The 27,632-nt window shown below is 45.0% G+C and overlaps 1 protein-coding gene across 4 annotated transcripts in view; it reads left to right on the plus strand.

The window, feature by feature from the left end:
* Nucleotides 1-11,782, plus strand: part of KANK4 (KN motif and ankyrin repeat domains 4) — a 110,257-nt gene extending 98,475 nt beyond the window's left edge. For all 4 annotated transcript variants that reach the window (XM_074265774.1, XM_074265777.1, XM_074265776.1 and 1 more), the window contains 3 exons: nt 687-829; nt 9,403-9,603; nt 11,298-11,782. In XM_074265774.1, coding sequence (XP_074121875.1) covers nt 687-829; nt 9,403-9,603; nt 11,298-11,402 — 449 coding nt within the window. In that variant the 3' untranslated portion in view covers nt 11,403-11,782. The remainder of the gene's footprint in view (nt 1-686; nt 830-9,402; nt 9,604-11,297) is intronic.
* The last annotated feature ends 15,850 nt before the right edge of the window (nt 11,783-27,632 follow it).

Here is a 27,632-nt window from a genome sequence, read left to right on the forward strand (position 1 = left end):
GGAGGGCCAGTTCACTTACCAACTTCCTATCCCAGCCTGGAATTAATCACCTCCCAGTTTTACAGTCAGAGTGAGGAGAATGAACGAATAAATGAAGCGATTTATTAAAGTGTTTACGGTGTGCCAAGGACTGTGCTGAGCGCTGGGCAGAGAAATGCAGAGAGGTTATGGCATCTAAGAATACAGGGCTTGGGTCACCTTCTGTCTCCGCTTTTCCCAAGGGCTTTTCCCAGCCTGTGAGCCCTACAGTCCGAGTCTCTGTTGGACCCACTGGGTCTCCTTTAGGATAGGGCTCTGTTGGAGTGGAGAAAGTGGTTTTGACTAAGAATGCTCCAAGGATCAATCAGTCGGTCAGCAAGCATTTAGTAAATACCTCCTAGGTGACACGGACCGTGCTGAGCCCCTGAGCTGAACTTTGAAGAAGCCGAGGCATTCTGGGAGGAGAAGGAGCAGGGAGGGAATTGAGGAGTCCTGTGAGGCTGGTTTGCCTGGAATAGGGGGAGTGTGAAGAGTGATATACAACTGTCTTGGAATGGTAGCTAGGAGCCAGAGGGCCGAGGGCTTCAGGAGAGGCGGGGGCTGCCCTTTGGGCGGTTCCCAGCCCCAGGGGTAGGGGGGCGCAGGTGCTGCCCGCCCGTGCCCCGCTCTGTGAAGAACTTTGCCACATTTTGACCCTTCTCCCGTAGGTGTGTGTGATGTGGACCGCCAGAACAAGGCTGGGTACACGGCGGTGATGATCACCCCCTTGGCCTCTGCAGAGACAGATGAAGACATGGACGTGGTCGGGAAACTGCTGCAGCAAGGAAATGTGAACATTCAGGCGGCTCAGGTAGTCCTGGCCCCTCTGGGCCCGTTTCTTGTACTTGCATCCACATTAATAGAGTGCCTATTGTGTACAAAGGGTTCCCCTCAGCCCTGAGCGTACAAAGATTAAGAAGCAATGAAGTTTCCACTTTCAGGGCATTAGCAGGTGGGAAGGATGCTCTGCAGACATAGAGAGAGAAATAAACATTTATTAAGTGCCTACTATGTGCCAGGCACTGTGCTAAGCTTTAGGCATATAGAACAGGCAAAAGATTGTTGGTGGAGTTGGGAACTGATGCAGCCATTCTGGAGAACAGTTTGGACCTACACCGAAAGGGCCAAAAAACTGAGCTATCCTTTGACCCAGCAGTGTCACTAATGGGCCTGTGTCCCGAAAAGATCATAAAAGAAGGAAAAGGATCCACACGTGCAAAAATGTTTGTGGCGGCTCTTTTCGTTGTGGCCAGAAACTGGAAACTGAGTGGCTGCCCATCAGTTGGGGAGTGGCTGAATAATTTGTGGCATATGAATGTTATGGAATATTATCGTTCTGTAAGAAAGGAACAGGAGAATGATTTCAGAGAGGGCGGAGAGACTTATGGGAACTGGTGCTGAGGGAAGTGAGCAGAACCAGGAGATCGTTATACACGACAACAACAGGATTATGTGATGATGGACTTGGCTCTTCTCAGCACTGTGATGATCCTACACAGTCCCAATAGACTCAGATTAGAAAAAGCCACGTGCACACAGAGAAAAAACGGACCGAATGCAGACGGTTTTCACCTTTTTGCTTGTTTTTTTCTTTCTCATGGTTTTTCCCTTTTGCTCTAATTCTTCTTTTTCCCAACGTGACGGATGTGGACATATGTTCAAAATGATTGTACATGTCTAGAACCTTTGAGATCACTCATTGCCTTGGGGAGGAGGGTGGTGAGGGAGGAAGGGAGAAAAAATTGGAACTCAAACTTTTACAGAAATGAATGTTGAAGGCCATCTTTACGTGTAATTGGAGAAATAAAGTAATATTGAGGGGGAAAATGGGCAGAAGATAGTCGCCGCCCTCAAAGTGCTTCCAATCTCATGGATATGATGGGATGAAGGAAAACCAGACGGTGTGGTGTAAGAAAACTTGAAAATGAAGGGGGAGGTGGCAGTTGGGGTGCAGGAGTTGTGGAGATCAGGGAAGGCTCTGCACAATGCTAGAACTGGAAAGAACGGGATCCCGACTGTGGCATGTGTCAACCCCTGTCTGAAGCCCCCCATTGAGGCAGCCAGCCCGCCCACCTGGGAAGGTCCTAATGCTGAAGCCATGGAGCCCCCTCTTCGAAGATCTCCCCCATTCCTTGTTCTGGGTTTATTCCCTGAGGCCATTAAAGTAAATATGATCTCTCGATTAAAAAAAGAAGAAGAAAAAAGAAAGAAAGAAAAAGAAAAAGTTCCTGCTTCTTCACCTGGAGAAAGGAACACAGAGAAGTAAATTTTTTGAGTTTCTGATGGGGGAGGGGAGGGCAGCTCTTCCCCATTGTAGCTCTCCTCTGGCTGATCTGGGCCCTTCCTGAATGATGGCACCCGCCATAAAAGAGCCCATTACCCCAGGTGAGGTCTGCCCAGGAAATCCTAGAGGAGCTGATCCCTCCCTGTGCTAGTCCTTGAAGGGGAAGATGCAGAGAACAGCCGGGCAAAGGAGCGGAGGCCGGAGATGGCGGGCTGAGTCTGGGAACAGTCAGTAGCCGTTGGACTGGAATGCAGAGAGCGTGAAGAGGAGGCGCGTGGGAGCCCGGAGTGAATTCCAAGGATTCATCCCCTTCCTGCCCGGGACTCGCTGCCCTCCCGGCGGAGCCGGTGCCAGAGGAAACCGTGCAACTCCCGGCCTCCCGAGCGGCGCCCTTCCAAAACGTGAAGCTTGCTTCCCTCCGAGTCCCAAACAGGCCGGGGCAGAAGTCGGTGAGTTCCTGATCTGTGCCCCAACCTGAAGCTGGACAGGCTCCATCTGGGCGCCGAGTTTGGGAACATTCCTCTGGTACCAGTCACGAGGAAGCATTTGCAGCCTTGGCTGACCTTGCGAAACACCTGGAGTTTGCCATCATTACTCATTACACACACACACACACACACACACACACACACACACACACACACCCCCTACCTCTGTTTGTCTCTCTCTTTCTCTCTCTCTCTCTGTCTCTCTCTGTCGCTCTCTGTCTCTCTCTCTCTCTGTCTCTCTCTCTGTCTCTGTCTCTCTCTCTCTGTCTCTCTCTCTGTCTCTCTCTCTCTGTCTCTGTCTCTCTCTCTCTGTCTCTCTCTCTGTCTCTCTCTCTGTCTCTCTCTCTGTCTCTGTCTCTCTCTCTCTGTCTCTCTCTCTGTCTCTCTGTCTCTCTCTGTCTCTCTCTCTCTGTCTCTCTCTGTCTCTGTCTCTCTGTCTCTCTCTGTCTCTCTGTCTCTCTGTCTCTCTCTCTCTGTCTCTCTCTCTGTCTCTGTCTCTCTGTCTCTGTCTCTGTCTCTCTCTCTCCCTTTCTCTCTGTCTCTGTCTCTCTCTGTCTCTCTCTCTGTCTCTCTCTCTCTGTCTCTCTCTCTGTCTCTGTCTCTCTGTCTCTCTCTCTCTCTCACTCTCTGTCTCTCTCTCTCTCTCTCTCTCTCTCTCTCTCTCTCTCTCTCTCTCTCTCTCTCTCTCTCTGTCTTTCTCATTTTTTTTAAACTCTGAGAGCTGAGAGCCCATGGCTAAAAGATGTGAGTGTCCACATTGAGGTCCCCTCTCCTTGCCTTGCCACCCTCAGCCCCCACTAACACTGCCAGGGCCAGGGGTTCCCAGCATGGGTCCTTCCCCAAGTAGTGCTAGGATTACCCCACCCCATGCTTCCTAGGGTTCTGCCTTCAGCCTTGGCAGGTGACAGACTAAATAGTAATTAATTAATCCCTCAGGAATCCCTGTTGGAGAAAATCAAGGGGTCGGGCCAGCCAGACTTGTTCCCTCTCCACCTGCCTCACCAACTTTAATAATTAAAAAAATGGGTTAAAGGGAAAAAAAGTGGGCTCTTGGGTAGGTGGGGCCCGGGAGAGAACGGGCAGCTGTCCCAGGTGTAGACCGGGTGGAATGTGGCACGGGCTGAGTGGTGAACCGGGTCGAACCCTCTTAGAGCCAGCAGCTGACACCCCCAGAGAAAGCAGGATGTGCTGAGTTGCTATGACCGCCTTCCCAGAGCTACATCTTTATGTACGGAGCAGCCAGCGCCGGGAATAGCCCGCTAGCTGGATTTTGTCACCAAGGACTTGGGGTTGGCTCCGGGCTCCTCTATTTTACTCCTGCTGTGGCCAAGGCCCTTTTGGGCTATAGCATCCTCAACTGTAAAGTCAGGAGGTTGGGTTAGATAATCTCTTCCAGCTCTAAATCCGTGGTCCCAATGCCTTTTTTTTCCAATCTCCAAGTTCTGGTGTTGCCCCAGACATAAAATGCCCATTGATTCTATCTAATCATTGCAGTGTGTCATGTAGAATGTAAACTTCTTGAGGAGATGCACATTCTGTGCTCCTTTGGGAGACTCCCCCCGACTCATCCTCATCGTGTTGGCTCCCACAAGGGATGAGCGTCTCGTGCAAGATATTCTGTCATCTAGACTTCTAATCCCATAGCTTGTGAGCCCCCGCCAAAGAAGACACAATTGTTTCTTTTGCCCACTTAATAGTATTTTTTTCCAACTTTATGTAAATATAGTTTTCAACATTCACTTTTTTTTTTTTAAGTTTTTATTTGTTTGTTTTCTCTTTCTTTTTTTATTATAGCTTTCTGTTTACCAGATATATGCATGGGTAATTTTTCAGCATTGACAATTGCAAAACTTTTTGTTCCAACTTTTCCCGTCCTTCCCCCATCCCCTCCCCCAGATGGCAGGTTGACCCATACATGTTACATATATTAAAGTATAAATTAAATACAATATATGTATGCATGTCTAAACAGTTGTTTTGCTGAACAAAAAGAATCGGACTTTGAAATAGTGGACAATTAGCCTGTGAAGGAAATCAGAAATGCAGGCGGACAAAAACAGAGGGATTGGGAATTCTATATAGTGGTTCCTAGTCATCTCCCAGAGTTCTTTGGCTGGGTGTAGCTGGTTCAGTTCATTATTGCTCTATTGGAACTGATTTGGTTCATCTCATTGTTGGAGAGGCCACGTCCATCAGAATTGGTCATTATATAGTATTCAACATTCACTTTTATAAGACTTTGAGTTTCACATTTTTCTCCCTTCCTTCCTCCTCGCCTTCCTCTCCCTCCTCCCACAGACAGCAGCAAGCAATCCTATGTAAGTGCTCCATGTACAATCATATTAATGATATTTCCATGTTAGTTATGTTGTAAAAGAAGAATCAGAACAAAAGGAAAAAAACACAAGAAAGAAAAAAAGTGAAAATAGCATGTTTTGATCTGTATTCAAATCCCATATTTCTCTGGATGCGAATGACCCTCACAAATCTCTTGGAATTGTCTTGCTGAGAGAAAAGCTAAGCCTATCAGAATTGATCATCACGTAATCTTGCTGTTACAGTGTATGATATTCTCCTGTTTCTGCTCACTTCGCTCAGTATCAGTTCATAAGTCATTCCGGGTTTTTCTGAACTCTTGCAAACTCAACATTTCTTTTGTTTTGTTTTTTAAAATTATTTTGTATTTTATAATATTCTCCTTTTCCTGCTCACTTCACTGAGTATCAATTCATGTAAGCCATTGCAGGTTTTTCTGAATTCTACAAGCTCATCATTTGTTTTTTGTTTTTTAACATTATTTAGTATTTTACAATATTTTCCTGTTTCTGCTCACTTCACTCAGTATCAGTTCATGAAGTCATTCTGGGTTTTTCTGAATTCTATAAGCTCATAATTTCTTTTTTAAAATTATTTAATATTTTATTTCCCCCTAATTATATGCAAAAACCCAATTTTAAACATTTGTTTTTAAAACTTTTGAGTTCCAAATTTTTAACATTTGTTTTTAAAACTTTGAATTCCAAATTCTCTCACTTCCTCCCTCACATCCCACCCTCAGAGAAAATAAGTAATTCAACAGATAGAGATTATACATATGTAGTGGTGCAAAACATTCCCATAATTATGTTGTGAAAGAAAACAGACTAAATGACTAAACAACAACAACAACAAAGAAAGTGAAAAAGTATGTTTCGGTTCAAACTCAGACACCATCAGCTTTTTCCTCTGGGGATGGATAGCTTTTCTCATCATAAATCCTTCAGAGTTGTCTTGGATCATTGTATTGCCGAGAATTGCAAAGTCGTTTACAGACGATCATCTTACAATGTTGCTATAACTTTGCATCTGTTCAAATTAGTCTTTCCAGGATTTTCTGGGAGCATCCAGCTTATCATTTCTTATAATTCAATTGCATTCCATTGGAATTATATACCATAATTTGTTCAGCCATTTCCAAATGGATGGGCATCCCCTCAATTTCCAATTCTTTGCCTCCACAAAAAGAGCTGCTATAAATATTTTTGTCCATGTGGCCCCTTTTCCATTCTTAAGGATATCTTTGGGATACAGACCTAGTAATTGTGTTGCTGTATTGCACAGTTTTAAAACCCTGTGGCCATAGTTACCTATTGCTCTCCAGAATGGGTGGGATCAGTTCACAACTCCACCAAGTGCACATTAGTGTTCCACACATCTTCTTCACCATTCATCATTTTCCTTTTCTGTCACATTAGCCAATGCGATGGGTGTGAGATGGTACTTCAGAGTTGTTTTAATTTGCATTTCTTTACTCAAAAGTGACTTGGATAATTTTTATATGACTATAGATATAGCTTTAATTTCTTCCTCAATTATTTCAAAGCAAAAATATGGTAAGAAAATTAATTTTAAAACAATTTGCTCATAAACCCGGGAAAGCATATTAATGAGCAAACACACTGTGAATGGGAAGAGTGGCTGCCCATAGAATTTGGAAGTCAAGAGACTTCTAGAGGATCCAGGTCCTAACAGGAATTAGGAGAAAATGTGATGCATGTGATGTCTCAGGTAGTCTCAGGCTTACTCTGTGAGATGTTGGGGGAAAAAAACAAAAGTGGAAAACATCTCTGCCCTCAAGGGTCTTTCATTCTATTGGGGAAAACCATATCTATACAGATAAACAATTATAGAATATGCACAAAGGAAAGAAAAAGCCATTGATTCTGCTGGAGAAATATACCAGAGGCTTTAAAGATATTCTAGTGGAAAAGTTATCTGATGCAGAAAAATGTGGTATTTTAAAAACTGTTTTCTGGTAGAGTGGATAGAGCACCAGCCCTGAAGTCAGGAGGACCTGAGCTCAAATGTGACTCAACACTTCCTGGCTGTGTGACCCTGGGCAAGTCACTTAACCCTGATTGCCTCAGGGGAAAAAAAACAAAACAGATTTTCTTTTATCAAGATGTAAATAAGCTTCAGTCATTCATTAACATCAATTAATCCAATTTATTATTCATTTTAAATTTATTATTAATAATATTACTAATTAATGATAATTAATTTATATTAGTTGAGGTGAGGATTCAGCTTATAATGAAAATTTATCAATGTTCTAAGGGCAGTGAAGGAATAAATATGCAAACTAATATCACTGGCAGTACTGTTAGAGCTCAAGAGTAGGAGCAGGAGCTGCACTGTCTGCTCTGGGGACAAATACTAGATTAGGAATCAGCTGATGTGGGCTGAAATCCAGGAAAGTGTTGGGCCGCTACCGGGGTCACATCTCATCTTCTGTGGCTTGGGAACTGGGAATGATTAGGCCGGAGAAGAAAAGACTCGGGGGGACGTGATAATTGTCATCAAGTATCAGAAGGGCTCTTGGGTAAAAAAGGGATTAGATTTTTTCCCAGGGGACACTGCAACATTATAACCAGTGTGGATACTGTAACAAGACAGATGTAGCTAGGATTTGGGGTACAACTTTCTGATGAGTACATGGAGCGGGCGGCCTCAGGGGAGCGGGCTCGCTCGCTAAGCGGGGGTTTGATGTTCATTTGGCAGGAATGTAGTAGGAAGGATTCTTTTAGGTTTGGATCACGTGTCCCTTCCAAGGTTGGGATTTCTGTGTGTGTTTGTGTGTACGTGCATGTGTGTGTGTACTTTGGAGGTAGGAGAAAACAGGCTTCGAATCAGCCTCTCCAGGTGGTGTGTGTGTTACATGGAAGTCCCACAGTGAGCGAGTCAGAGGATGTGAATTCTAATCCCAGCTCTTCCTGGGATCACTTCCCAGAAAGTAATAAATAAAAATCCTTCCTCTAATTTACTTCCTGCTGGACCTCAGATGAGGCGATTCATTTTGGGCTTCAATTTCTGTAAAATGACTCCCAAGGCTTTCTTTAGCTCTGACTCCGGGGATCCGGCTTTTTGGAAGTGACTGAAGCTTACATCTCATAGCTGTGGTAGGAAGGGGATTCCACTTTCCAGAGACCTTCCAAGATCCCTCCGGGAGTGAGCAGCAGACTTACCCCGTCCCTTGAGTTCAAACCCGGGCTCGGTGCTCCATCAGTTTCCCGTCTGGTGTACACAGCCAGCATTTCCCACATCCCTGCTATGGGCCAGGCTCTCTGCTGCAGGGGCCCAAAGCGGAGAGTTCGCTGCCCTCGGGAAGCTTGGTCTCTGCTGAGGAAAACCTTGGGAGTCAACATCCACTCTTTCATTTTTGAATGTGGCCTCCTTCCTCCCCTTCCTCAGCCACCCCTTGGAGAAAACAAGAGGAAATACAGGAAAACACAAAGTAAAACAGTTCAACAAAGATGCTAATAGCGGCCCGAGCTTACACAGCTCTTCAAGGTGTGTAAAGCCCTTTACATGGGCTTGCCTCACTCGGACCCCACAGAAACCCTGGGTGTGTGGTCCTGAGCAAACTGAAGCCGATGTGGTAGATGAAGGAATTTACTAGAGCTAGTAAGTGTCTGAGGCGGGCCTCGAACTCGTGTCTTCCTAACTGGAAGGGAGCTCGAAGATCCCTTCCCATTCGTGATGATGCTTTTCGGATTCTGCGTTCCAGGCAAGCCGGCGTTCTTGCCGTTCCCTTTCCGGAGTCGCCATTTGCCATCACCAGCCTTTGCGGAGGCTGTCCCCAGTGTTTCATCCCTAGGCCGCTCTTTCTCCTTACTTTTACCTCCTAAAGTCCCTCTCTTTATTCAGACCTGGAAGAAGGAGGGGAGGAAGCTGATTGGCTGATGGGTTAGTTGGAGATGCGAGAAGTGATGTTTGTCAGTTAGCCATTGGACATGCCCGTCAGGGAGGCTCGGTCTGGCTGGCCACGTTTCTCTCTATCTCTCTGGGGTACCATGTTATAGGCCTGATTTTCAGGCTTGCTCCTGGATGCCGGGCTCCAGCTGGCTCACAGCAGCCATTCTGCAGCCCCAGAGTAATCTGACGTCCCAAAAGAACGAACTGTTTCAGACAATCAGAGCCTCCCTGGAAGGAGGACGGGCGCCATCGGGGGCCACGAGCTGCCCCTAAGTCTTCCAGCTCCAAGGTGGCCGGGATCCACTGGGAGGGAAGTCTCCTCGGACGAGGCTGCTGGGATGGGAACGTGGCTCACTGTTGTCCTGGGACTCTCTCCAGGGAGGTCAGACGGCACTGATGCTGGGCGTGAGCCACGACAGGGGGGACATGGTGAAGGCCCTGCTGACCTGTCGCGCCGACGTCAACCTTCAGGACCACGACGGGACGACGGCCCTCATGGTGGCCGCTCGCCACGGCCACTCGGACATGGTGAAGCTTCTCCTCGCTCATCCCGGCTGTGACGCCACGCTGACCGACAAGGTGAGAGGGCCCCGGCTGTGGTCTCGGCACTTCACAACTCGTCAGTCTGAGAGGTGGGGGGAGGGGGCTTTCTTCCAGGGGACGGACAGCTCCCTGGGAATCAGGAAAGACTTCCTGTGCTAAGTCTGGGAGGGAGTCCGTCCAGCTGACGGTGCGCTCATTGCATCCTTTGACATGCATTTTTCCCAAACAAAACCTGTTGTTTTCACCCCAGTGTAAAGTGAGCCAGGAATTGGAAGGAGCTTTTAGAGCTGGGGTCCCTCCCTGTCCTGTGCATAGCATCCTAATGAGTAACATCTGGCTTTCCTCTTGCTAGTAACAAAGCCAAATTTCTGCTCACAACTCCCAGGGGCTACGGCGGCATCCTGATCCCTCCCCCTGCAGTCCTCCCCTCCCCCAATTTGTCAGTAGATCCCAAATACCTGGGCCTGGCCCCAGAACTGCCAGGGAAGTAATTAGAGGGCCCAGAACATTGCAAAATGAATGTTGGGGGAGGGGCTGCTGCCAGGAAGAAATGGCGCCTTTCCCAAATATTAGGCCGCTCTCCCCCGGAGCCACACAAAAGGGGCTGTGTTCACACGAACAGCCCCGCCAGCCCTGTAATCAGAAACAGCCCCTCCACATCAAAGCCTATGCCGGGAACGCGGCCCCCATCAGAGGCAAGGGATGGATGGGCCGGGGAGGGGCAGTCAGCGCAGCAGCCACATCCTCCCGAAGTGGCCTCCCGTTCCTGGAGGGCAAGGCAGGCCTGGAAGCCGGGGATCACAGAGTTAGAGGGAGACGGAATCTCTGAGGGCCTGTGACCCTGCCCTGTTAGATAGACAGACAGACAGGCAGACAGACAGATAGATAGACAGATAGACAGATGGATAGATAGATAGATGGATGGATGGATGGATGGATGGATGGATGGATAGATAGATAGATAGATAGATAGATAGATAGATAGATAGATAGATAGATAGATAGATAGATGGATGAATAGATAGATGGGTAGATAGATAGATGGATGGATGGATGGATGGATGGATGGATGGATGGATGGATAGGTAGGTAGGTAGATAGATAGACAGATAGATATAGATAGATAGATAGATATAGATATAGTAGATAGATAGATAGATATAATAGGTAGATAGATAGATGGGTAGATAGATAGAGTAGGTAGATAGATAGATGGATGGATAGATAGATAGGTAGGTAGATAGATAGACAGACAGACAGACAGACAGACAGACAGACAGATAGATAGATAGATAGATAGATAGATAGATAGATAGATAGATATAGATATAGTAGATAGATAGATAGATATAATAGGTAGATAGATAGAGTAGGTAGATAGATAGATGGATGGATAGATAGATGGGTAGATAGATGGATGGATGGATCGATAGATATAGATATAGATATATACATTATATATGGAAGAAAGAACTGAGATAACAAGAGGTTCTGGGCTTGCCCCATATGCCTCTGAGGAGAGCTCTAGGTCCTGGTGTTCCTGCTCCTGAGCCCACTGCCCTACGCACTGCACCATGTGCCTCTGATTCAGGGGTGCTCTGGGCACCTTCAGCTCAGCATCTTGGACCTCCTTGCTCTGGAAGCTCCAGAGCCCCCCACACCCATTCCCTGGCACAAGGCCCAAGTCTTCAGCAGGGAAAGAAATGAATTTCTCATTTTCCCCCCTCTAGGCTGGCCACACGGCCTTGTCCATGGCCTTGACGTCACCGGCCCACGGGGAAATTGCTGAACTCTTGTGGGCCCACGCGGAGCAAGGCAGGTCCCTCGGGCCATAGAAGAGTTCGAGAACAGCCGGCGCCCCCAAACAAAAGGACCGTTGTGGCACTCCTCCATCCCGACCACGGGGGGCGGGGAGGGGGCACAGGGATGACCCCTTCCCCGACTTCTCGAGGAGAACTATGTCAGATATGCCTCCCCGTCCCCGATGTATCCTTCTGCTTCTAGGGCGCTTTGCAGCCTTCCCAAAGCCGGCCCTCTGGGGGGCGGGGGCTGCCGGGCACTGAGAGGGCAGCGCTCTGTTATTTTTTTTAACCTGTGACTATTTACTCTGTACCCCTTATTAGCACAAAGGATCCCCACGGCAAGCCGCAGGAGCACATTAGCAAAGCAATACTTTTTACATGAAACTGAAAGAAATGTGTCTTTTTTCCCCCTTCATCTTCTGTTTTAAACCAGCTGGATAAGAATGGGAGTGAATGGCCTAGGGAGACTTGGGTTCATCGAGATTCCGTGATCTTGCGGAAGTCCCTTAGCTCGGGGTACCCTGGGCAAGCTTTGGAGACAAGAGCCGTTGGTCTGCCTTGGAGGAGTAGGGGCTCCCACGGCTTAAACCCCCGTGGTCCAGTTGATGTATGCACCTGTGTGTATAGACGGGCACATGGGTCTCCATCCTAGATGGAACCAAAGATTCAGAGCTGGAAGATAAACACCTGTGACCCCCTTATACAGTCTGAACCCTTGCTCACGTAAAACTGGGGAAACTGAGGCAAACAGGATGAAGTGAATTGCCCGGGCCACACCTGAGATGGGATTGGAACTCAGGCTGAGGAAGGAGTGCTTCATCCCCTGTAGCGCCACCTAGTGCCCGTTGAAGGTTGGGAGCTGGTTTAAGAATCTGAAAGACCTTTTCTGGTCCCTGAGGAATCCTGGCCTGGTGATTCAGCTCTGAGATTATAGAAGGCGGGGCAGCGGGCGCCTGGCAGTGGGAGCACTTTCTGTGCCATTTACACGGCGCTTTCAGGTTTGCTGTGCATTTCACACATCGATCTCACTGGATGCTCACAGCCGTCCTGGGAAGTCGTGCTCTTATCTCTATTTTACAGATGAGGGAACTGAGGCAGACAAAGGTTAAGGGGCACATCCAGACAAGGATGTGTCAGAAGCGAGAGCAGAGTAAAGGTCCTCCTGACTGGGTGTCCTTGGGTTCGGATGTTTGGACAGAACTTCCAGCACCGACTCAGGCTCACCCAAGGATCCTGAGGGCAAACAGACGAGCCGAGCGGGGCTAGTGGAATGGGGGCCCTGGCTTAGGGGCCCCCCGCGGAGGTGGGGCCGAGGGAAACGTCAGACAGGGCAGGAGCCGCAGAGGTGCCCCCTCCCAGCACACGGCGCTCTGCCATATGGCTCTTATTTTTCCCAATTAAAGCGGAATTACTCAGGAAACGCGATCCATCCAAAGCCATCAGTTCTACTTGGACGAGGCTGGGAGAGATCAGCGCTGCCTGACCTGGCATAAGAGATGGATTAGTGGGAGAACAGGCTTCCCGGGACCCAGGTTAGTCCCATTCCAGAGGCTTCCCCCGCCATGTCCTAGGGAACCGTTGACGATGATGGTTCCTGATTTCTCTTCCCGGGGCCCAATGGCTGAACAGCTCCCAAATCCCAAGCTTCTTTACCGCACTGCCCCCTTACACACAACTAAACCCTGTTTGCCACAGATTTGCCAGGGGGAAGTGACTGCAGGAGGGACTTTCTGGCCTCCCCTTACCTTTATTCCCAAGCTGCTCTCCCGGGGCACCAGCAGACAGCACTAACAGCGCAGAGTCGCCTCAAACTGAAGTACATTCTCTTTATGCACTTTCTTGGGATAAACATTTCCGAATGCCCAGTCAGAAAGGCGTCCGGGCGCCTGGGATCAGACGCAGGGAACTCAAGGCCGAGAGGCCTTACTTATTATGATGGAGCCTCACTGGGGGCCGGGAGAGGGCCCGCCGTGGAGAGCTTCTGGAGAGAGGTGATCACAGTGGTGAGGGGTTTGGAGTTCTTACTGGATTCTTAATGGTGACTTTTAACCCAGAAAAGGGAAAATTCTGAGGGGCCTGGAGTCTGGCTTCAGGTCCCTGAAGAAAAGGTTCCTAAAATGGCGATTGGCTTTGTTTTGGTCGGCTCCTGGGCAGAACCAGGAATGGGGGGAGGGTGCCGACGTTGCAAATGGGCCAATTTAGACTTTCTGGAGAAAGAAAACTAACAAAGGTGGGAGTCCTTCAGAGATGAGTAGGTGTGTACATGCATAATGTGTGTGTGTATATGTCCTTGTATGTTCGTGCATGTCTGCATGTGTCAGGGTATGCAGGTTTGTATGTATTTTGTATGTGAGTGTGGATATGTGCATATTGTGTACATGTGAGTCTGTGTGTATGAGTGTGTCTGTTGTGTGAGTGTGAATGTCTGAGTGTGAATCTATGTGACTTATTGTATGAGCACATGTGTGCGTACATGTATGTAATTTTTATTAATGCTGTGTGTTAGTGTGTGACTTATTATGTGACTATATGTGTGTATGTACACATGTGTGGATGAGTGTGTATTATGTTGTGAGTGTGAATGTGTGTATATATATGACTGAATATATATGATGTATATCGTGTGCATGTGTGTGAATGTGGGTGTGAATATGCGTGAGTTTGTGTGTAAAGGGTAGCTGAGAGAACTCAGAATTCCATTTGGGAACACCAGGAGTTTCATCATCACGATAATCTAAATATCAGGCTCACTCCCGCAGAATTAATGGCCCTAAGCCCGCTCTTGAATGAATAGCAGAGGCCTTGACCTTCATCCATATTTCACATCCATTGACTGGACTTTGATGACCTGAAAGAGAGGGGGAGGCTGACAACTTTGCCCAACTCTGCCTCGCCTTAAATCCAACTCACACATGAGTCCAGACACTCTTGGTCCTTTTTGAAAATGAAAAGCAAACAAAAGCAAAATCCCATTTCGCTCTGCTCCAGTCTCAAGCTCATCCTGCCCCTAGGAGTGAACATTCAGCTAGTGCTTTTAAGTCTCAAAAACATTTTGCAACCTTGAGAGGTAGCTCTTATTATCCTCACCCCCATGTGACAGAGGAGAGTCAAATGGCTTACCCCGTTGTCACACACTAGACAGTATCTAAGGGAGGTCTCCAATTCCAGCCTTCTTCCTGACCCCCAAAACCAGCGCTCCATCCGCCTCAGGTGCATCTCCCTGTATCCTCTTGCTAAAATGTCTTCTCATTATTAATCTTTCTCTAAATCAAAACTTCTTAAATTTGGTCTCCATCCCATAAGGGTCACGGAAAATCTGGCCGTAGTAAAAGATTTCTAAATGCAACAAAGATTAATCCCAAATCAAACACATAATGCACCCGAGTGTTTCTGGGCTCGCATCTTGCAATTCCACTACAGCCTTGATCCTGAACACTCAGCATGTACGTGTGCTCGAACAGTGCCGGAAACACCTTCGCTCCCATTCGAGACGGAATCACGTAAACATTTCCTGGGTGAAAAAGGGCTGCGAGTGGGAAAAGTGTAAGCAACCTTCCTCGAAATGATCACTGATGGTTTAGCTTTGGTTCTAAATGGAAGCACCATCCTGCACCACAATAACTCCAGGTTCTTTCTTGAATTTGGTCCCTTTGGCACAAAGTACACAAACCGCACATTTTGGTCCCAACCAATGAAAACTTGTGATTTTCCAGGACAACAGCCATAACTTTTATCATCAAGACGTTCAAAAAGGGTTCAAAAAGAGAGATACTAATTTTTTTCTTTAACACATTGAACAAGAAATGCAATTTTATGGTTCCTTGTCTAGAATGTTAATACCTTCCAACAGTCTTTGAATCACCATTGAGCATTCCCCCAAAATGGCTCTGTTGGTAGGGGAAACATAATGGGATGAGTATAATGAAAAATCAACTAGAATTTATGAAATATCTACTGAGTTCCAGATACCAATCAGTCAATCAAATATCCACTTTCCTGAGGGCTTCCTGGGTGCTAAGCATTGTGCTAAAGAAGCACTGAGGGATATCAGAAAAGCAAACAGTGGCTTCTGGGAGATTCCGGTCTAACGAGGGGGACAATATATTGTGTGCAAACAAGACCTATAAAGGGTTAAGTGGAAATAGCTGAGCCAGCATGAAGGAGAAAGCTTGCAGAAGGTGGGATTTTGGCAGGGACCCCTAAGGAGGAAGATTCTATGCTTGGGGGACAGCCCCGGAAATCCTGCAGAGACTGGAGCCTGAGGGTCTCCTGCCAACAATAACAAGGAGACATGCTCCTGGAGAAAGCAGGAGGGGAGAGAGGAAGGAGCAAGACCCAAGAAAACCAGAATGGAGGGCTTGGATCTCTTCTGTAGAGGGAGGTTCCGGTGAGATCTTTCTTTCCCAAAGCCCATTTCCTTCTCTAGAGGACAAAGGGTGAGTGTCCAGAGATTAGGGACTTCAAATTCTTTAATAAAGTAAGAAAGCTGGGAGCCTTTTTAAGGGTCAAAGACTTTAGAATTAAGACAGGAGGGAGAGGAGAAAACAAGCATTTATATAGCACCCACTATGTGCCAGGCACTGTACTAAGCACTTTACAAATGCCATCTTATCTTATTTATGCCTCACACCCTGGGAGGTGAGTGCTATTATTATCCCCATTTGACAATTGAGGAAACTGAGGGAAGGTGATTTGCCTACTTTTACCTAGCCTATGGTCTATCCCAGTGGTCCTTGAACTTTTTAAATAGGGGCCAGTTCACTGTGGGAGGGCTGGACTATAGTAAAAAACGAAAGCTCACACTCTGTGTCCGCCCCTCAGCCCATTTGCCATAACCCAGCAGGCCATATAAATGGCCTCAGCGGCTGCATCTGGCCCATGGGCCGTAGTTTGAGAACCCCTGATCTATCCAGTAGTTGTCAGACTCATCAGTGTGTGGGGGAAGTGATGGTGAGGGCCTGACCTTGGTCCTGCTGCCCCCTTTATCTTTTTCAAGATGTCTTGTTGTTTCAGCTAGACTGGCTGACAATTCAAAACCATCTATCAAGCACCTGTTGTGTACAGGGACTGTTAGATGCTTGGGAATACAATTTTTAAAAAATCCCTTATCCACTCTGGGGAGCAAAGAGTGGGAAGAGGGAGAGGTGATATTTATGTTGATGTGTAAAAAATAATTTTAGAAGGGGAAAACTCATTAATATCCAAGAGACTGGGAACTCTTTGAAAAAGCTAAGAATTCTGAAGATGGGACCTGCTGGCGTACATTTCAGACCCAGATGATGGTTTGTATAAAGTCATAGGTAAAACGTAACCTAGAACCAAGTCTTTGGGTTCACATGGACTAGATTTCTTGGGAGTTTTGTAATAATCCTACTGTGTAGCTAAGATTTCTTTGAGACATCAGAGGCCAGTTCATGCCTTACCTTCCCCTGAATTATTCTTTCTGCTTCAGGGGGGAACATCTGAATGTAGTTCATTTGTAGGATATTCGAGTCAACTCACCTCCTAGGAACCTAAGAACATTCTGAGCCTCTCAGACATGCCTCCCACAGCCAGAAACAGCCTCCACTTCAGCGTGAAAGTCAGCTTTCTGAGTGTTTGTTCTATGATGACTGGTCCCATGATGAGCGTAGGGTCTGCATTGCCATTTGCTTTGTCTCTTAGCAATGATGGCTGCTGAGGCAGCTGCTGGTGTGTCGATCTCGGCTGCAGCTGCTGGTGTGTCGATCTCGGCTGCTTCTGCTGCTGTCCCGACCTCCTACAACTTCAAGACTTCTTGGCGCAAGACTCACTATCTTTGTAATTCTACTTTTTCCTTCCCAGAAACCCTTTCTCTACCACTCCCATTAGATGCTTTGGATCAAGCGTCTTTCACCCACAGTATTCTGGGAAAGTACCCACCTGGTACCTCACCTGCTGCTCCCAGTGCCTTTGTACTTCCTACCTCCATCTGGCTGTTTGCAAAAAGACCAGAAGGAGGGGAGGAGAAGGAGAGATGAGAGAGTACCCAAGTTCTCACACTTGTGGGCTACAGGTAAAGAATGGGCTTCAGAGACAACTATAGTTGAAAGTTACCAGATGAAGACTCAAGAATCAGATTCAAATTCAAGTCCTGTAAGCCCTTTGAGCTTCTAGTCCTTATGTGCAAAAGTAACAGCAGTTCTCTCATCAAGTGTGGTAGAGATCCAAAGGGAAGATGCTGCCAAGAGTTTTATAAACGCTGTCCACCTTACTGTTCATTGTGTCTCTGGTTTAGGGCTCCCCAGTTCTCACTTAGCTTCTGCCTAGAAAGCTCTCCCTCTTGCCCTCTGCACCTTAGAATTCCTAGCTCCCACCCAGAAGTCCACAGGGCTTTTCCTGAGCCTCCTTTCTGTTCTTCCCACATCCTGGAGAGGAATTTGTGTCTCTTTGTATTTTCTTCTCTGCAGACTGTTTCTCCCTTATAAGGTATTTGAAGGCAGGGATTATTACCATGTTTGTTGTTGTATTTCTGGTATCTAATGTAGCCTTACATACACAGCAGCTGTTTAATAAATGCGTTTGGTTGAGAATGGGATTGATTGCAATTGAATCCATCCAGTGGTAATATGCATCGTGGGAAGAGGGAGGGCAAGAAGATGGAAAGGCAGAGACAGAGATGGAGAGGGAGAAAGAGACAAAGAAGAGAGAGGGAGAGATAAAGAATTCATCAAGCACTTGCTGTGTACCAGGGATTGGAGACAGAGAAGCCTTCTTTGAATTAAGAAGACTTGGCTTCGGTCCTGTGCCTGTCGAATTGTGAGAACTCAAAGTACCCTAGATAACTCCCTGAGACCGAGCTGCAGAAGGATGCTCTTATGCATCCGAAGAGGGAATTTATTCCTTGGGAGCTCTTCAGATCAATGAAATTGCAGGTCTGAGAATCTGAGCTGCTCACCCAGAGTCACTCAGGCAGAATTCAAATTCAGGTTTTCCTCATTCCAAACACAGAGCTCTGGGCACTGTCTTCTATCTGAATCTCAGTTGCCTTATCTGTAAAATCAGGGGGTTGGATGAGGGTCCCTTCTGAGCCTAAGTTTCCGAAGCTTCACACACTCACACTTGCCTGGGAGTAGAGTTGTCCCCTTAATTGACCTTTTCTACTTTGGTCCTTAATTACCAAAGGAAAAGGATATATTAGTTCTGAGCCAGGAAAATCTTAGGGCCAGGTCGAAAGTCCTAAGTTCTGGGTCAAGATTGAGTCTTTTTTTCTGATTCTAATTATGAACCTTCAATCTTACCCCATTTGGAAGTATGTACTAATTACCATCTGGGGATTTATCAGTAATAAGAGAGCTAAATAAAACTTCAGTTTTAGCTCTAACTTTTCTATAAATCTCCAACTGTCTTACCCCTTACCCTGCCTCCACCTTTCTCATCCCTTCCCTCCTGTTCTCTTTCCTGTAGTTTGTCTCTTTTTGTTTCTTAGCACCAGCTGGTTTCCAAGTACAATCCCTAAAGACACAGTTTTTAGCAGTCAGTAATTCGGGGCAGTGAAAAAAGCAAAGTTGACCCGGGTTTGGAATTTAACAACAACCCATTCATTTCTTGCATTTTTGCATTACATGCATATTCAATTCATTGTGAGCTTTAATTATCAACTATGTGGAACTGGAATATAAAGACAAAAAAGACAATGATTCCTGCTCCCAAGGAGTTGATCTATTAGAAGAAAACAGCACGAGTACCAATGAATTTAAAATATTTACGTCAATAGAAAATCATTTTTGAGGAGCAGGGAATAACTGCAACAGTCAAGAGCAACATGAACTGGAATAGACATGAATGGAGGGATCAGGACCAATGGAGGGATGTACTTGACCTCTAGGTCATTGTTCCATGAGTCCAAATCAAGTCAAGCTGGGGGGTAGAGAGCAAAGTAGAAATGAGGTCAAGATTTCCCATGTGCATAAGTTCCTTATTCTAAGAAAGTCTTCTTCCCCAAGCCCAGATGGTGGACCCACAACAGTGGACTGTTTGTTCCCCACATGGAAGAAATTCTCAATATTTCCATATTAGGGACTTTTTACTACCCTCTGTTAAGGTGTCCAGATGACCTGGAAGGAATGACAGGCTTACTGAATGTCTGCTCCATTTGGTGTTTATCCTGGTTTCACCTCCACTCTGCCTGGCTACCATATCTACCATCCCCAATTCCCAATGCCACCCTCATTCAAACTCGTCCTTCCTATGTCAATCAGGCTGGAAGATCCGTAGACTAAATTGAGCATCATACAGTAGCAGGTTTGAAGTTCACCTGCAAAATGCTAGGGTAAATCTTCTAAGGGCTCTTGATCCCATGATCCTAACTATAATTAGAAAGATAATAATTAGAGCTATCCTAAAGGACAGCAAGTTGGCGCAGAGAATAGAGTTCTGGGCCAAGAATCAGGAAGATTCTGAGAATTAGAAGAGGGGACCCCACTACTCTGAAGATCCTTGGAGAAAATCTTCAACCCTGCCTCAAATGAGGGACACTGCCCCAAATCTTTTTTTTAAATGAATTTAAATTTTAACTGTTTGAGGGGGGAATGATAGGGGTTAAAGATTCCTTTCTAATTCCCAACCCCATGAATCCCAATGGGAGATATCCGGGCTTTCTCAGCCCCCACCGGATCTGAGAAAGCCCCAATATCTCCCATTGGGATTCATGATGAGATGATGAGAATTAGGTAAGGAGTACCTAGATGAAATTAGGGTTAATTGAGGTCTAGTGGCAGGTTCGGGGTACAGGAGTCAAATAGAGCTCCCCTGCAACCACTTTGGATTCGGCGCAAGGATCCAGAGTTAAATGAGGTCTAGTAGCGGTGCAGAGTTCCCTATAAAGGAATTTAGAGACCCAAAAACCTAGATTAATAAAAGAGATTTATTTGGGGTTTGGAAGGAAGGGTAAAAGTAGAAAGACACCAGGGCCAGGTGGGTGCCGGACGGACAGGAACCCAAACATGGCCAGTGTAAGGGTGCCATGTTTGGGGCTCCTGCAAAGAATGGGTTTCAGAGTTCCCCTTTTTATAATGGGGACTTCTGGTAATCTTGAAGGTGGGTGAGTCCCAGGCTCCTGGCTGGTTTCAGCCAGGGTTAGCATTTGAATAGAATTCAATAGGTATTTAGATAAGGAGGAAGGGGGTTAAGGAAACCTGAACCTAATTCTCATCAAATTCACATCTGACCTCAGATGATGAAGCACCAGGTTCTGGGAGAGCGGTTCAGAATGTGAAAAACTTACAAAGGCTTCCTGTGGCCACTAAGAGTTCTTTTATTTCATAAAAGGGAGAAAAGTGGGCAGATAAAATGATCCAGCAGCCAGCTATGAGTCAAAGTCAGAGGTAAAAAGGGAGAAGAGATGTAAAGGCAGAATCTAGAAAGTTGGGAGGAGTTGGGGGGGGGTCTAAGTGGAGAATAAACTTGCATGCACATTATGTCCAGCAGCAATTTCATGATGAGGACACAGGAAGAGGGATATGCTAATGCAGGATCATAAGGGTGCTTTGGTAACCTTGTGTCTCTCTTGCAACTGCTCAGGGAAAAAAGGGACCTTTATCTGTAGGATCCTTAGTGATTTGGTGCCTTGAGCAAGCTTTAGTTATAAACAGTCCCAGGAAAGTGACCTCCTTTTGTGTGTGATAAGGTGAGCAATGGAAACAGTACACATCATTCCTGACAATGACTGTACCACATCATCAGATATTGTGTGACTCTGGGCTTCATCCTGTTTGCCTCAGTTTCCTTCTATAAAATGAGCTGGAAAAGAAAATGGCAAAGCTGTCCAGAATTTCTACTAAGAAAACCCCAAAATGTGGTCACTGAGAGTCGGATATAACTGGACAATAACAAAATGGATTGGCCTGATTCTGGAGGCAGTGCATTCTCCCTCACTGGAGATCTTCAACAAGAGGCTGAATGATTATTCACTGGGGCAAGAAGAGGTGTTGTAGGCAGCTGGCAACTACTTAACATTCAACCAAAAAAAGCACATCCTACACATTATTTAATTTATACTATTAACATTTTCTTTGTCATTTTTCTTAAGATCAATCAATAAAACAATGAACCAATGCTTCAGTGGTAGCATTTGCTTATTTTGAGGTATAAATACATGGAAAGTTTAACAATTGGCTCTTGAGAGCCAATTCAAGCTGGCTCCATCCAACACCTCCCTAGTGGTAGTAAGGATTGATCATGGGTCAGACTAGCTGAACACTGAAGTCTCCTCCGGTTCTGAAGTTCTATTATTCCATGTCAACTCTAGCTTTTATTTAGAATATTTAAGCAGACTGAAGGAATTTATTCCTATAAAAATGGCACATAACATTTATACTGTCTGCTGCTTGGATACTCCTAGTTTCCTGCGTTGATTTGTTGCAAAGAACACAAATTTGGACATGTAAGTAGCTGAGTTTCAGGAAACTCAATTAATCCATGGTGGCTGAATGTTTCTCTCTCTCTCATACACACACACACACACACACTTATACCATTAAAACAACTCCGCCAACAGGAGCTCAAGTACTGTGTCTACTCCTTGTTTTGTGCTAAAGTATAAGATCTGGTTTAGGTTCCATCCTGAGAAGCCTGATCTAAGGAAAGGAGAATTTGGATTCCTATTCTCACATTCTGGGCTCATTAAAAAGCCAACTGAGGGCTTTACATATACTAATAGTTGTCATCTAGGGTTTCCCAAAAAGAAGAGAGTAATAAGATCCTCAATGTACAATATGAATCAGGTAGGGGATGGTAATTTATTCCTTCACACACAGAATATTAAATGTAAGAGCAACAGAAAGACTTAAGCAGAATTCAGTAATTTAGGGGGACAGTTACAATCAGCTGGAGGTGATACTTAAACCTCATCAGAATACATAGTGCCAATTTAGGCATTCTACACTTAACCTCAGCTTTGCATTATCCAAACAATTCTTCATAGGCCTCCCACTAGTAAAACGTTCATCTCTCTTGTAGATGGCCATCTTCTCCAGTGCAGAAACTTCCCCAGCTCCGACCCAATGAAACTCAATACATTTCAGACTCACTGGATCATCCTCTAGCCTGGACATATTAAGATAGGTACTTGGTTGCCTAACAGCAGAGGAGGGAAAAAAAGAGATCAGGTAAAGTTAGGTTTGTTTGGTCAGGACATGCTTTAGATGCCATATGCTTATGGCTACATGGAGGCAAGGTGGAGGATGAGGAAATAGAATAAATAGAATAGAAATAGAAGAAATAGAAATAGAATAAATAGAATAGAAATAGGAGAAATAGAAATAGAATAATAGAATAAAGAGGAGAATTTGTTGCTCTCCCCTTTACTTCCTTTTAGGAAAGTAGAATTTTCATCAGAGGATGAAGAAAGGGTGAGAAATCCTTTTGAACATCCATAAATCATTAGCCCTTCTGATTCCTCAGCCAAAAAAGCAGGTTTTTTTCTCTCCCCATTCTCCATCTTCAATGTGGTCACCTGGAACTAGGAAGAACAGCTCAGAGCATGTTCCATGGGATGGCCCTTGCTAAACTAAATGATTAAGGGTTTTGAATGCCAAGCAGAGGAGTTTCTATTTTACATTAGAAGCGATTGATATGAGAATGAAAATAGCTAACTCCCATTTTGATGGCAATTTAGGATGTGCAAAGTGATTTCCCCCATATCCTGTGGAGTACCTATTGTTGTCATACCCATTTTATAGATGAGAAAATTATGTCAAAGAGAGAATGAGGAGTTCACATAGTTACACAGGGAGGCAGTAATAAGGTAAAAAACCAAGTCTGAATCATTGCCTGAATTTTAGCAGGGACCCAGAGGCTATCTGCTTGAACCCTTTCAATTAACAGATGAGGAAACTGAGGCAGAGGAAGTTGTAATGATGAGGTGAGGAAATCAAGGGTAAGAGATCTCCCAACAGCAATGGATCCTCTTGGATAGCAGATGAAGGAATTCACAAACCCCAATGAATACAGGCAGGAGGTTTGTGGCAGAGAATGGGATTTATTTACACCAAGAAGACAGCTTGCTAGGAAGGCAGCCTTCTTGGTGGGCAGGGTCCTTTAGCATTATCTCTGTTGCAAGATCCTGTTAGGACTTCTGCAAAGATTCAGGGTTCAGAGTCGCCTTTTATTTAGCCTTCTGAGACTTTTTCAGGGTTTTACCAGGCCCCAGGCTGGGAGCAAGTGCTCCCAGGAACTGATTTCCAAATCAATAGAGGGTGATGATTATGGCCCTGGCCAGGATCTCCTATTGAATGAGACCACCCAACTTGGAAAGGTGTTGTCTGGGAAAGAGGTGCTTTTCCCAGGGGAGAGCTTGGGACCCCAAATAACCCTTCCCCCACAGATTAAAGGGGGCACAGTTTCAGTGTCCCCTGAAAGTTAAAGGGGGCACAATTTACATCAATATAATTTGCCCAGGTCACACAGTGTCAGAATTAGGAACTGAACCCATGGTCATTAAGGCATCAGCAGTAAAGATTAAGTGCCAGACATGTCCCTGCTAAGAAAAAACTCTTTTTGGACATATTGCTGATACCCTAGGGTACATTTTGTCGTAGAGCTCTGGCCTTCATACAAGGGAGGCTGGAGTTAAAGACCTGTCTCTGACTCTTACTGGCCCATGTCCCTAGGTGGTATTCCGGAATATTACTGTGTTAGGGGCAGAGAAGTGACCGGTGTGTATTGGTGGAGGGAGTTTCCACACTTGGGATTTCCCTAGACCTAATCCTATCATGCATCACAGATTTAAGGATGGAGGAATCTGAGGTTCAGGGAAGTGAGGTGACCTGCCTAAAGACACACAGGGAGCAATCAGCAGGCTACAGTTTGATTGATAACACCTCTCGGGTTATGTCTGAAGTGCTTGAGCTCTGTATTTAAATCCACCTAAGCCCGGACCCCGGAGATCCCAACCGTCCCCACCAGCCTCAGTCTGGGGCCAGATTCATAGAGAGCCCCAGCCTTCCTGTTTGGAACTCATGACAAGGCTTTGGTCTCCAGCCAGAAGCAGCTGAGCTGCCTTCTAACCTCAGAATACTGGCCAGCGAGATCGTGCCCTTCCAACACTCATTAGCATTCGCTCCAGACACTCTCCTTCCCTTTCAGCACAGAGATGAAGGTGTTAGCATTCATGAAAGCTGCTGCACCGGAGGCTTCTGGCCTTCCACCTGCATGTACATAAGGCTGGAAAGGTCATTGCTCCCCCCACGCCCTTGTTCCTCCAATGGCTCTCAGTGGCCCCCAAAGTGGGCATGAGCTGGGCCTTCCTGCTGCTCTATCTCTGGTTCTCTGTGACTTCTCTTGCAAAACTAAGTTAGTGTCAAAGAAATTGAGGAAAATAGAAAAAAGTCTCATTAATTTGATTTTTGCTGATTGGGAATGGGGGACAATTGGGAGGATCGTAAGCTAGACTTCTCCTTTTAAAATGGCTGATTCTTCTCCATTGGAGCAGAGGGTGGGGAGCCTGCTATAGGAGGGGCCTGGGTATACGTGGTGAAAGAGTCCTGAGTCCATTTGAAGCAGCCAGAGGCCCACATTTCTAGCTTTCTAAACACTGATGATGAGGATCATTTTTTACTTGCTGGGGGCCGAGACTACGATGAACATGGACTTCTGGACCTTGCGTTTTTTCTTTCTTGTTCTAAGTGAAGGAGATTATTGATGGCCATGGCCTTGGGAGCTTCAAAAAAGTCAGGAGAGTGAGGCCCTACAAGTCTGGGAGCCTGAGGATAAGGTGGGAAATGGTAAGATGGGTAAGGACCTGCCTGGCCCAGCTGAGCAGTATCAGTGACTCAGACTCATCTACCTATAGGCCATTCTGCATTGGGAAGTGAACTTGGGGGGCAAATGCTATGCAGAAAATGCATTTGTTTGAGCCCACTCTCCCTAGGGATTGAGGCAATCCAGGGGAGGGTATCCTCTTAAATAACCCAAGGGAATGTTTATATTTTGTTCTTGCTACATCTTCAAAATGAACATCATTTTGCAAAAGCTAAGAAATGTTCATTGGTATAATGGCACTAGGGCACTAATTACTAGCATGTAACAGTGGAGAATGAAAAATGAAATCTCAGAATGGAGGATTTAAGCTAATAGCAATAGAGAAATCTCCGTAGAAGTTACAGGATTTTAATGGAACTGAATTGCACCTTCTCAGGAAGAGTGAGTCTAAAATGCTCCAGGAAACTTTTAGGGGAGTCCTAGAGCGAACTCGTACCAAAATTGTTAAAATTCCAATGTGAAGAAATAGGCAGACAGTACAAAATGGGCTTGATTTGTAGATTTGCTATTTTCTAGGAAAGGGATGGAGAAAATGTTAATGCAGATTAAGTCTAAAAATGTGTTGTGATACTTTTTATGTGTTGTGGTCCACCGTCAGTTCCCACAGTCCTCTCCCTGAGTGTACATGGCTCTCTTCATCACTGACAATCGGAACTGGTTGGAATCATCTCATTGTTGAAGAGAGCTAAGTCCATCAGAGTTGATCATTGTATAATATTGTTGTTGACGTGTATAATGATCTGGTTCTGCTCCTTTCACTCAGCATCAGTTCCTGTATGTCTCCCCCAGGCCTCTCTGAAATCATCCTGCTGATCGTTTCTTACAGAACAATAATATTCCATAACATCCATATACGATAACTTGTTTTGCGATTCTCCATTAATGATTATCCAGTCAGTTTCCAATTTCTGCCATAAACATTTGCGCACATATGGGTCCCTTTCCCTCCTTTAAGATCTCTTTGGGAAATAAGAACAGTAGAGACACTGCTGGATCAAAGATATGCACAGTTTGATAACTTTGTGAGCACAGTTCCAAGCCACTCTCCAGAATGGCTGGATGTGTTCACAACGCCACCAACAAAGTTTCAGTGTTCCAGTTTTCCCACATCCCCTCCCAACATTTGTCATTATCTTTTCCTGTCATTTTAGCCAATCTGACAGGTGTGTAGTGGTATCTCAGAGTTGTCTTAATTTACATTTCTCTAATCATTAGTGATTAGAGCACTTTTTCATGTGACTAGAAATAGTTTCTATTTCTTCATCTGAAATTTGTCTGTTCATATCCTTTGGTCATCTATCAATTGAAGAATGGCTTGAATTCTTATAAATTTAAGTTAATTCTCTATATATTTCAGAAATTAGGTCTTTATCAGAACCTTTGAGTGTAAAAATGTTTTCCTAGGCTATGGTTTCCCTTCTAAACTTGTCTGCATTAGTTTGTTTGTTTGTTTGTTTGTTTGTTTTTTTGGTACAAAACCTTTTTAACTTAATATAATCAAAATTTTCTATTTTGTGATTAATAATGATCTCTAGTTCTTCTTTGGTCACAAATTCTTTCCTCCTTCACAGATCTAAGAGGTAAACTATCCTATCTTCTAATTTGTTTATAATATTCTTTATGTCTAGATCATGAACCCATTTCAACCTTATCTTGGTATATGGTGTTAGGTGTGGGTCAATGCCTAGTTTCTTCCATACTAGTTTCCAATGTTCCCAATTTTTGTCAAATAATGAATTCTTATTCCAAAAGCTGGGGTCTTTGGATTTATAAACATTAAATTACTATAGTCATTGACTATTTTGTCCTGTGAATCCAACCTGTTTCACTGATCAACTATTGTTTCTTAGCCAGTACCAATGGTTTTGATGACTGCTGCTTTATAATATAATTTTAGATCTGGTACAGGTAGGCCACTTTCATTTGCTTTTTTTTTTTTTTTTTCTCCACTAATTCCCTTGAAATTCTTGACCTTTTTTTCTTCCAGATGAATTCTGTTGTTATTTTTTTCTAGGTCAGTAAAATAGTTTTTTGGAAGTTTGATTGGTATAGCACTAAATAAATAGATTAGTTTAGATAGTATTTTCATTTTCATTATATTCACTCAACCAATCCAAGAACACTTGATATTTTTCCAATTGCTTAGATCTGACTTTGTATGGAAAGTGTTTTATAGTTTTTCTTATATAGTTCCTGACTTTCCCTTGGCAGATAAATTCCCAGATATTTTATATTATTGACAGTTATTTTAAATGGATTTTCTCTTTGTATCTCTTCCTGTTGGATTTTGTTAGTGATATATAAAAGTGCTGATGATTTATATGGATTTATTTTGTATTCTGCAACTTTGTTAAACTTGTGGATTTTTTAATACTTTTTTAGTTGGATCTCTAGGATTCTCTAATTATACCATCATATCACCTGCAAAGATTGATAATTTGATTTCCTCATTACCTACTCTAATTCCTTTAACTTCTTTTTCTT

The sequence above is a fragment of the Sminthopsis crassicaudata genome, chromosome 4 (assembly GCF_048593235.1).
Source record: "Sminthopsis crassicaudata isolate SCR6 chromosome 4, ASM4859323v1, whole genome shotgun sequence".
NCBI lineage: Eukaryota > Metazoa > Chordata > Mammalia > Dasyuromorphia > Dasyuridae > Sminthopsis > Sminthopsis crassicaudata.